The sequence below is a fragment of the Solanum tuberosum genome, unplaced genomic scaffold (assembly GCF_000226075.1).
Source record: "Solanum tuberosum cultivar DM 1-3 516 R44 unplaced genomic scaffold, SolTub_3.0 scf00528, whole genome shotgun sequence".
Classification (NCBI taxonomy): Eukaryota; Viridiplantae; Streptophyta; class Magnoliopsida; order Solanales; family Solanaceae; genus Solanum; species Solanum tuberosum.
Window position 1 is genome coordinate 84,747 of NW_006239446.1, and position 12,066 is coordinate 96,812.

The window sequence follows — 12,066 nt, forward strand, 5'->3', positions numbered from 1 at the left end:
TAGTATATAATTGAACAAATAGACATACATGTCCTACACGGCGTTCTACGTGTATTATGCAACGTTGGACATGTGTGTCTATTGTTCAATTTTATACAAATTTAAGTGTCTACTTATACACCTTCAAAATTGAAAGACATAAATATCAATTGATGTCAAGTTAATAGACACATTTACGTATTATTATGGTATTAATTTTTTACTTTTAGGAAACCTGAAGGGTCGAAATTATTAAATGCTTTATGATACTTTTGGAATGTGGGATCAAATTAAGCTCAAACCACATTATGTGACTCTATGACTGGCTTAGTCTTTTAAATATTCCTAATAATATTCATTACTCTCAAGAAAATTAACTTGATTTCTAATCAACTGTTTTTCTTTTAAAAACTTTTGGATGAGAGTGGACGTGAATACTGGGAAATGAAAGGCAGAACAAGGGAACTACCATAGATTTTGATGTGTCGGATATGATTCCTCACCCTTGATCATTTAATACTAGGTTCGAGCCTTCGAAATGGAAAAAATTCGGATAGAAAAGGAACATACAAAGTCGAATTAGTTAGAAACACTAAACATATATCTGATACCAGGTAACCCACCATCCAAAAAAAAACAATGGAGGGCATTTGGTGGAATTGTAACACTTGTTTCTCGAAGAATTAACCTAAATAACGTACACTCACCCAATCATTTAAACTAAAAATAACAGGTGAATGTATAATATATGTATAATCATGTATAATTAATGTAAATTTTATAAATAACAGCTTAAAATAGTAAATAATGAATCTGACCAATTATTTGAGTATAATTCCTTTTTTTTTCTGTAGTCTTTTAGATTTTTTGTGAGTTTTCTTTGCCTAATTAAGCAGAAGAAGAAAAAAGATGAAGGGGAGTGGGACAAGGTATGTGATCATTAACTCCTTTTGCTTTAATTTTAACAAAAGGAAAAAGCATTGGCCCATTATAATATCCACTAGTGTTTGGATGTTTTTAAATTACTTCCTAAACATTATGAATATATATATATATATATATATATATATATTCAGTTAGCCTATTTCTTTTATTATATTTTATACATGACAAATCTTTATCATTGTACTTACAATTTAATCCTAAGATAAATTTTTCTATCAAAAGACATTCATTAAGTAAAGAAACCATAAGATAACAAGTAGTATTTCTATTCTTGGTTATCTCGAGTTCAAATATTTAATTAGTATTTTTATTATAAAATGCTTTACCATTAACATGCGACTTCCTTGTGTGAATTCAAATTAGTCTGATCTCAATACAAATATCAAACATCAAGTTGCGAGGAGTAAAATTAAAGGAGATATGAAATGCTTTATCATTAACGTGCAACTTCCTAGTGCGAATTTAAATTAGTCTAATCTCAATACAAATACCAAACATCGAGGAAGGAGGAGAAAAAAGAGATAACAAGTATTTAAATAACATCATCTCCAATAGCTTGTTTTTTCACATGAAAAAATTCTTTTCACCCACAATATTATGTTGATCAACAAAAACTGACACCACACCATCAACTATTTTTTCACTCTCAATAACCACAACATTACTTGATACATTTGTTATAGCATGTACTGGAAATCCAACAACCCCTCCTCTACAATAAAATGAATATTGTACATGATTTATCTTATTAGGAAACACAAGAATTGATGAAAAATCAGCTATCCACTTTGTCCCATTTCCAGCAACACTTAATTTTCCACTAGTAGACTTCAAACTCATGCCATTCACATTATTTTGATCAATAACGACTTGATCAATATCATTAAACTCTCCATCCAAACTCAAAATTGGTGTCATTTTTGTGGGGTTACCACTAAACATGTTGTTAATCACATTTAGTCCGAAAATTCGACCGTTAATCGCTTTCAAAACAACATTTCCCTCTCCAAGAAAATATCCATTTGAGATGTGAACTAAGAAAGGGTCCTCAATGACTATAGAGTTATAGTCGAGGTAACAATTGTCTATTCTATTTTGTGATGCTTTAACTAAAATACCAACTCCACCAAAATATGTTGCCTTGTTGTAACAATGTACCCCTGTGACAATATTAGCCTCACCTCTAAGTACAATTCCAATTGCTGATGAAAAAATTGTAACATCAGTAATTGCATTGTCATTGCTAGCAAGATCAATTGCTATACCTGAGAAATCTCTCTCACCTTTGTCTCCACCAACGGTTGGATGTTGGCCCATGAACGTGTTCGATATAAAGGTCTCATGGCCCCTCAGGACAAGGACTCCTTCCGTGTTAAAGTGAACGAAAAAGCAACTTGTTACGCGAATTCTAGCTGAGTCAACTACATATAGACCTCCTCCTCGATAGCCTGAGTCGAAGAGGATGTCATGGAACGTAATGCCCTCATAACGAATCGCGATGTTTTGGTCACGTCTATCGAAAATGTTACTATGGTGGTGGGAAATGTTGTTGTCTTTGATGAGCTTGGGAGAGTCTTGTGACCATAGTTCAATTAGATGTCTATCACCCGGAAATGTATCAGATGCCCTTAGTGTTCCCCCTTTTACCTGAAAATATTAAGGCAATTCACCAAGATCAAACTCGATTCGTCCAATCAATAGATCGCAGGGTAATTTACAGAAATTCTACTAGTGTAAGAGAAAAATTACTTAGATTCACACTAATTTGCAACATTACAAATCTCGCCCGATTTTGGACTTCGAAAACATGTAATTGGCGTGTCCAGATACATGTATCTCAGATATATATGGGGTCAAAATTAAGTGTAATTTGTTCTAGATACATTATATCCAAATGGATTCGCATGTATCTGACTCTCTCACTCGCCTCTCTCCAATCTCACTTGCCATTCTCTTCTCTCGCTGACCTCTCTCTGTGTATCTGGTATCCGCTCGTCTCCATCTCTATTTTAGTGTATCTAGTAACAAAATACATATGTCTAGATTAATCTGACTCGAAATCTATTATGAAATTATTAATTAGTCTGTAATTATTTCAAACTATAGAGAGAATTAGTAAATATGATATGAATGTATGTCTTATTAGGTAATTTTTTTAATTAATTAACTTCGCCCACCTAAATTTAACACAATCCTCCCATTTGACACCTCTGGACAGATATAAGGGCCAAGAAAACGGTAAAAGGACACAACTTCATATGATTTTCAGGTTGCAACAGAAAACAGAAGAGGAAAACAATGGATCCTAAAATATATGGGCTGTCATTTTGGGCTTGAGAATGAAATTTACTACTAACCCAATGGGTTTCGTAACTAAGGTAGTCCTTTACTGACCCAACATTTGCGGGGAAAAAAAAAGAGAAACCCAATAACAAAAGGAAAAATTATCTAAATACACATCTTCTTTTAGTATTATCTCTAAAATTTCCTACCATTTTAAAAAAATTCAAAAATCTTTTCTCAGATACATCACTTTCCTCTCGTTGATACATCCCTTATCCCATCTCGGATACATCCATTCCCTCTCTGATACATCCCTCACCTATTTATCCGAATGTCTACTGATGTATTCGGAAGTCCAGTGATGTATCCAGATGTCCTATCCCCTCTCTGATACATTCCTCACCTATGTATTCGGATGTCCAGTGATGTATTCCAAAGTCTAGTGATGTATTCGAAATCCATAAATTTTAAGAAATTTTTTTAATTTGAAAAAGAATAGGAAAATAATGTAATTAATTCTTAACACTGTAGGTTTTATGTAAATTATACATAATAAAATGGGTAAATTTTACGTATAGTCACTTATATATATGATTATCATTATTATAAAGAGTCGATTAACCATAACTTCTGACGCAAAAATCACTAAAGTATGGGTATAGAGTATACTAATACAAAAATTACACAACCTATAAATACTAACAATCTGATAAACAACTCATTTTTTAAATTAAAAAGTTCAAAGAATAATTAGATGCAAGGGGGACCAGATCAAAAGAAGAAAAAAGAAGAAGAAAATTATGCGTTGGGCTAACAAATAACAATAGGGAAAATCCTCCTTTATTCTTTCGCCTTTTGCCTCTTTTAAGAAAAGATATTATCTCTCACTATAAAACATATATTTCAAAACTCTGGAGCATTTTAGCTTAACTAGCAGATACAGTAAAGGAGGTTACTTTCTCAAATGATCGCTCAATTAATAGTTTTTATTTCAAAAAATCACTTTTTTAACTTTAATATTTGAATTAAAACATTTTATGTAGTAGTACAATAACACCTCATGGTACACGGTATGGGATAGATCTCACCATTTTAGTGCGAATGATGGAATAAAATAATTCTCAGATCAAATTAATATCTCAAATAAAATTAATCTAAAATTTCATTAAAAAATTATTATTCTCATCTCACGTATCAATAATTGATAATGAAAATCTTTTATCTTTCGTTTTTTTAACTCCCTAGATTGCCACATAGGTAGGCACTTGTCATATCAATAGGTAAAAGTTGAAAATAAGATGCATTTTCCAATAAAGTAGGACACATCTCTATAGACAATTTAATTGCATTTTCAGTTTGAACACTGCCCAATCAAATCAATATCTTGTAATCGATTGCTACCACTAGTGTTGCCATTAACATATTCAAATTAAGCTAACAATATTTTTAAATTAGTTTTGAATTAAAAAGAGACAAACAAACTAAAACTAAGGAAATAATTAGTTTCTCATCTCATAATTTATGTATAGTTAGCCATTAATGAGTTTTCGAATTACCTATAATGTGTTATTTGCTCAAATAACGTGTTACTGTGAAGTTATGAACTAATATTGAATCCTAAAATGGACTCACTTCTAAGTCCAAAAAAATTTATTCACGTTCACATTTTCTTTTTTGTTCTATTCCTTGTGATTGTTTTACATGGAACCGTATTGCATAATAATTACGTATATTACTGTCAGTGTACATAACTTAAACAAATAATCAAAATTAGAGAGGGAGGATGTATATGACATACCATAATATTGCCAATGCCAGGAGGAAATACAATAGGATTGTTGATTTTATAATTTCCACCTTGAAAATCAATAATGAGACCACCAAGATCACTAATACCAGGCAGCAATGTAAGTCCATTATTTTGCAATTTCAATGCATCATCAATAGCCTCTTTTATAGCTTCACTACTATCACTTGTCCCTCTTGGATCTGCACCATACCCTATTGGATATATAACCCCTCCTTCACTCTAAAACCAACAAAAAAAAAAAGTTGTCAAGGAAAGATTTTATAAAATTCTATTAAATAAGACGTGTCAATAAAGTGAAAGTTCAGATAGTCAAACAAACTGAGCAATATTATTTTGAGTACCTTTTTGGCATTGGAGGTGGGAATAGAAGGTTGTGGAGAAGTTGAAGGTGGTGATGAATAGATGAAAGAGGAAGAATAATGGAAATGTTTGTCTTCAAGTCCTTTTTGGAATTCATAAAGCTTTAACTCTCTAAGAGAACCATTTGCCTCTTTTACAACCAAATAATTAAGTAGAAAAATGAAGAATGCTAAACAAGAAAATGGCTTCATCATTTCCTTGAAAAGAATTAAATGTAGAATAGAAGGAGAATTCAAATTCAAGAAGAAATAGAGAGTGACATTTATGGGATTTTGCAAGTGTACATGCCTCGTTATTTGTAAGTAGGACTATAAGTGGTTTCTTTTTATTTTTTCCATTTCGTATTCATATCTTAATTGTAGTTCGACTAATTCAAATTCATGTTATATTGGCTATCGGGTGCCATTCAAGGAGAATTGCTCCTAGACTAATCTATGCATTTCATTTGGGGGTATTGATCTTTATCAAAGATTTTTTCATATTCAAGGCTCAAATTCAAGATTGTTAATTAAAAAAGGAGCAGTCTTATTTACTACACCACATTCTTTGATGATAAATTTTAAATGTTATTTATTCAATAAAAGTAAAATTCTAAATTTATAAATTTTATATTTTGTATTATCAAAGTTAGATACTAGCTCCGCCTCTTAAATTATATGAACAGTTTAACATACATATATACATATGCAGATGATTTAAAATGTAATTGGTAGTAATTTATAATAAATGAATAAATAACATATTATTATATTTTAACATAATATTCATAATAATTGATATATAATTTTAAATTTTAAGATATAATTTAGAAAAAGTAATTAATATTAAATGTAAACATGAAAAAAAAATGTATATTAATGTATTAAAAATGACAATGTAAAAGTGAAATATATAAAATAATTAATATTAAAAATAAGTAAGAAAAAAAAATCTTGCTATGACAAAAAGTGGAAATATATATAATTAATATTAAAGATAAAAAAAAAATTTAAAAAACTCTCTTAATGTATTAAAAAATAATAAATAAATATTTTTTAAAAATATAAGTAGATAGATAAAAGTACACGAAAGAAATACATAATTGCATATCATCCCGTAATAAATGTTGTATACTGACTTGAAAATAGTTGGAGCATTTATTAGCATTGGAAAGAGAATACAACTGTTATATTGCAAAGTAATTGGTTGGATTAGATGAAGCATTTATATATGTTTTGACTTCTCCTTGTGGGAATTGGGATGGATTGGCAAAGTAGAATTCCTTCTTACTTGAGTAATGTAATCAAAATACTTTCTTAATCGATGCCTCAAATTTGAATCATGATAAATCATCTCCATCATCATTAACGAACATAAATATACTAATTTAATTAAAATTATATGACATAGAGTATTAGAACAGATACATAAATGTTAAAAAATAGTTATACTTATTTCTATGAATTATGTATCAACAATCCGTTGTAGTCTAGTTGGTTAGGATACTCGGCTCTCACCCGAGAGACCCGGGTTCAAGTCCCGGCAACGGAATTCTTTTTTGGGCTTAGTTTCTTTGAATTTTATATTTTGGCCCAGTTAACTTTATTTTTTGGGCTAGTTAATTCGAATTTTATTTTTTGGCCCACTTAACTCTGCATCCGTTATAAGAAAAATAAGTTTCATGGATGATATTTTAAGTTTTATTATCTCCCCTCAATTGGAAAATTATTCTACATGTACATGGCTAAAACAAGTTTTCATGTATATATAATAGATGTCGAACTCCTTCAGCTAGTTTGTGTATCTATTTTTTCAAAATTTGAACCCTCTTAGTGATGATACTGGCTTCATCGTTGATCTTCTCCCCCACCTACTCAACGCTCCTAACCTCACCTTTGACAATCTCCAATTTGCCACCCCGAACCCCCGCTCAACACTCCATTCAATAAGTGACATACAAATAATGATGAAGAGACTCTGTTATGTGGTCGACGGATTAAAATTTTCGTGAATTACTAAGAATTCACCAAAAAATCAATATTTTCTACTCATGCATCTATACGTTTATACTTCTTGAAATATACACTTCGCGAATTACTAAAAATTCACCAAAAATTCAGTATTTTTTACTCATGCATCTGTTTATACTTCTTGAAATATAGACACACACGTATATGATCTTTAATATCTTTCTTGCAAAAAGACACCTTCAATGTCGATCTCATGAACGGAATCTACTACTTTTTGACTATCTTCCATCTTTTCTCATAAGTACTATAATAAATCAAAAAGGTTATAATATATAGTTAGTTTATATATGTAAACATACTTTGGAACAAAAAAGAAATATATTCCTTTGGTTATTAAAAGTACGTACCTTTAAAGTTTGAGTTTTATTTTTCCTTCAACGTCCACGTATCATATTTTGCACAATTAATTTCCACAATTTTGAAGGAATACAGTCCCTATATTAGGTGAATATAAATATGATTGGCAAGGTTGTTATTTCCCCCTTATCTAAGCAACCTAGCTACTTTCACTTTATTTTATTTTATTTGTTGAACCATTAAGAAAGTGATAATTGAAAAGACATGTAATTGAAAAAAATTAAATGAAAGTTATGTAGAAAATTTGATCTATTTTTTTCCTTAACCTTTGAAAGCCCAATTTTATAATTAAATTTCTTCCATTTGTTGGTTACCCTCACCAACCACTACAACAACATGGATATATGGTGATTTCATAGCCAACTACATTCACCTAAAAGTTGTTCTAGTGGTTAAATACTCCTCATCATTTCAAACTTTTAGAAGAATATCACCTTTGAGTAAATTGTAAAAAAGACATGGTTCTTAGATTTTACTATATATTGAAACTGAAGCAGAGCCTTGGAACAACAATAAAATTGTTTCTTTGTGACTTATTGGTCAATGATTCGACCGAACACATAAAAGTAGTCACTAATCATTTGCATTTTGGTACATAGATTGTCTACATATCACCTCTTGAGTGCGGTCTTTTCCGAATCCTATTAACATGACATGTTTTGTTTTGTGTACCGAACAACCTTTTATAAATATTTCAAAAAACATGTTTCTAATATTTCTATGATGATATTCCTTTCTTTACCCCTGAGACATTAAAGTTTTATCTTATGACTATTTTCTCTTATACCTCACACCAAATCGCCTTGAATGTCTTTTTAACCATTTGGAAGAGGAAGTTAAGTATTGCTTTAAAACTATGAAAAACTTTCAAGTCAAATCACTACGAAATTTGGATAAAAAACTACGAAAAACTCACAAGTACATATTTCAACAAATGGACAAATCCTCAAAGTTAGGCATATAATTATATTATAATTTGGAAATTTGAATGAGACCACATACTTATTCAACCTACAGTTAACTTCTAGATCTAGACGTATATTATTCTTGAGGGACTTGTAAAGTATAAAAATCAAAGTAAAAAAGATAATGATATATATAATGTTAGGTTGGTTTAGTCTCGGATCGACTTTCTTTTAGTTAAAATCAAATTAACCTAAGTATAGTCAGAATATTTTATTTTATTTTATTTATAAAAAGAAGGGAAAAAGGTCTGAAATATATCGAACTTTGACCGAAATTATTGTTACGATACCGAACTTTGGAAATGACTTTTTACCCTGCACTATTTAATAGTGTATTTAAAAGGTATATATGTGTCCACGTGGGCATCATAAATATTGCATCATTATAAATATTAATGTGTCCACGTGGGCACATATATACCTTTAAAATTAAATACACTATTAAATAGTGCAGAGGGGTAAAAGGTCATCCATAAAGTTTGGTATCGTAACAGCAATTTCGGCCAAAGTTGGAGTATTTTTCAGACCCTTTTCCCTAAAAAGAAACCTAAGTATAGTCGGATTTTTTTTTTCAAAAATCAAACCAAACCATCAACCAATTTTTATTCCGATTTGACACAATTTGCAGTTTGGTTCGATTTTGTTCATCCCTAACTTTTTGAACTTTAGTAGGATAGAAAAAAAATTGTCATCAAAAAGCATTCCTTGTATTGCTGGATTATACTTTAGAATTTTTCTTAACATAAACATTTCTTTTTCAAGAATGTTTCAAACTCAAAGAGATCTAATCATCTTTGTAACATAACTAGCTAGATCAAACCAATAAAATAACATCCCTATGCTTATTAATTTCTTGAGCCTATACATGTTAGCTCATTTCCCTTGATCCACCGACACAAAAACCCTTGCTGGAACTTGCACGTTTGATTCAACCAGAACCTTATTATTCGACACATTTCTCAAAGCATGATTAACGAACATGTTCCCACTAGGGAAAAATGTGTATTGAACATGTTTAATAAGGTTAGGAAATATAAGAATTGGATTAAAATCCAAAGTCCATGAAGTACCATTTCCTTCAACAACTCCACTTCCAATAGTACCCTTAAGATTCATCCCCTTAACATTATTTCTATCCACCACAACTTGTTCAATTGTCTTAAATGGTCCATTATTTTGATCCAATTGAATAATATCAATCCCTTTATTTGATCCAGAAAACATATTATCCACAATGTTAACTCCATTCACAACACCATTTATTGACTTCAACTTAACAAATGCATCTCCAAGAAAAAATGTATTTGAAATTGTGAGTTGAACAGGATCCTCTGCCACAATTCCAGTATAATCCAAATAAGAATCAACAATTCTTGTTTGTGTTAATCCAGGGAGTTTTAGGTAAATTCCAGTCCCACCAAATCCAGTAGCCTTATTGTAACAATGTATACCTGATAACAAATTTGCTTGACCTGATACAATTATACCAATTTCAGCGGAGAATATCACTACATCAGTAACAGAATTGTCATTTCCCATTAAATTTATCGCGGTACCGGAGAAATTCCTCTCTGCTTTATCACCACCAGCAGTAATATGTTGTCCAAGAAATGAATTTCTTATGTATGTTTCATGTCCACCTTTGGCTATAATACCATTTGTTGTAAAATGTGTAATGTAACAATTGTCAATACTTGTTCTTAGTGAATTTATCACTTGTATACCTCCTCCTCTGAAATTTGCATCAAGTAATAAGTCTCTTAAAGTTATGAATTCGAATAAAAACTCAGGAGCATTGCTTGAAGATGTCGATAAATCGAGTAAATATCCATCTGTTGGAAAATCATCTGAAGCTTTTAGTGTTCCTCCATGAATCTGTTTCATAAACAAAAAATGTAGGGGTAATGTTGTAATTAAAATAACTAGGTAGTTGAAAATTAGAAATATAGAAAAATGTAAAGTTAAAAGTCTTAAGATTACACATATTGTGGAGAAAAAACATTATTTTTATTTTTCTATATTTTAGAAAGGTCAAGTCAAAGAGATTGAAAAAATATAATCAAACATGTAACATATGTTAATTAGTCTAGAAGGAAGGTACTACTATTCTATTATATGTCGTCAGTTAGTATAATTTAACGTGTTATAACAGAACGTACCATGAGATTGCCACGGCTAACAACAGGGAATTGTAATGGTTGGCTAATTAAATAATTTCCACCTTCAAGATTAATTTGAGCACCACCAAGATTTGAAATTCCTTGCATTAAGAAACCATTAGATGGACCTTCAAGTGCATCAGAAATTGCTTGTAGAATAGCTTGTGTGCTATCTAATTTTCCAGTTGGATCAGCACCATATGATGTTATATGATATATTTTTGGACTTGGTGTAACCTAATATAATACATAAATAGTTAATTTACGATACGTTAACATTAATCGATTGGTTAGGGGAAAAAAAGACTTACGGTTACTACTGATGGTGATGATGGTGATGGAGAAAATCTAGTAGGAGAAGGAGAAGGAAAAGGAGAAATCGAATCGCGATGAACAATTTCAGCTGTAAAAGCTTGTAATTTCCTCAATTGATGATCATATGAATGAACATTTCCATAAACATGGGATAGACAAGCAAAAATTAAAACCAAGGACAAAGCCCATGTTTTTTCTCCCATGTTGTTGTCTTCTATGTAAAATGAGTGAATCCAAGAAAAAACATTCTAGTTTCCCATTTATATACTAGATAGGGAGAAAAGAAGTTTTTTTTTTTTTTAATAATAATAATTATTAAATATTATTTAATTTGGGGGTAGAGAATATAGCTAGGCAATGGAAAGAGAGAGGTTTAGAAAATAAAATGAAGAAATTAAAGTTGGAACTATATAATCTAAACAGACAAAGAGTGTGAAAAAAGACAAAGAAAAGGCTCTCTTTTGATGTTACTTTTTAATATTTGTTGAAGATGTATTATATGCTTTACTTAAATACGTGTGTAAAATTAATTTGCCTTTTTATTTTTTTGGTGTTTGGTAATTAAATTATTGAGCATTTTTCATGTTTTATTCTGAAATTCAAAAAAAAAAAAATGGTTTTTGTTTTGTTTTTAAGTGAAAAATGATATTCGGAAATTGAAGTTGGAGCCGTTTTTAGCTTTTGCTGACTAATTTGAAGTGAAAACGTGAAAAATACTTTTTTGTTATTTTTTAAATTCTTGAAATTGCAAACTTTCGAAATTTTATGACCGAACGTTTTTTTCTAAAGTTCAACTCTCGAAATAAGTGAAAAAATTTCATGGTCAAACGTCAGGTGAATTTCATTACCAAAGTGAATCAGATTACAACATGGGGGTGGGGTGG

General features: G+C 30.4%; 2 protein-coding genes and 1 non-coding gene across 3 annotated transcripts; 1 reads left to right on the top strand and 2 right to left on the bottom strand.

Annotated features, from left to right (window-relative positions):
- Positions 1-1,487: 1,487 nt before the first annotated feature.
- On the bottom strand, positions 1,488-5,571 carry LOC102588335 (polygalacturonase QRT3). Its single transcript, XM_006364973.2, has 3 exons — positions 5,359-5,571; positions 5,006-5,236; positions 1,488-2,571 (listed from the first exon to the last, which is right to left on the bottom strand). Exons 1-3 carry the CDS (start codon positions 5,569-5,571, stop codon positions 1,489-1,491), a joined length of 1,527 nt encoding a protein of 508 aa, XP_006365035.1. The 3' UTR covers position 1,488.
- Positions 5,572-6,834: 1,263 nt separating this feature from the next.
- On the top strand, positions 6,835-6,907 carry TRNAE-CUC (transfer RNA glutamic acid (anticodon CUC)). The gene has a single exon. It is a non-coding gene; the product is annotated as a tRNA-Glu (tRNA).
- Positions 6,908-9,393: 2,486 nt separating this feature from the next.
- Positions 9,394-11,429, bottom strand: LOC102606287 (polygalacturonase QRT3). Its single transcript, XM_006364939.2, has 3 exons — positions 11,179-11,429; positions 10,868-11,104; positions 9,394-10,583 (listed from the first exon to the last, which is right to left on the bottom strand). The coding sequence occupies exons 1-3, from the start codon at positions 11,383-11,385 to the stop codon at positions 9,582-9,584; spliced, it is 1,446 nt and encodes a 481-aa protein (XP_006365001.1). The 5' UTR covers positions 11,386-11,429; the 3' UTR covers positions 9,394-9,581.
- Positions 11,430-12,066: the final 637 nt, after the last annotated feature.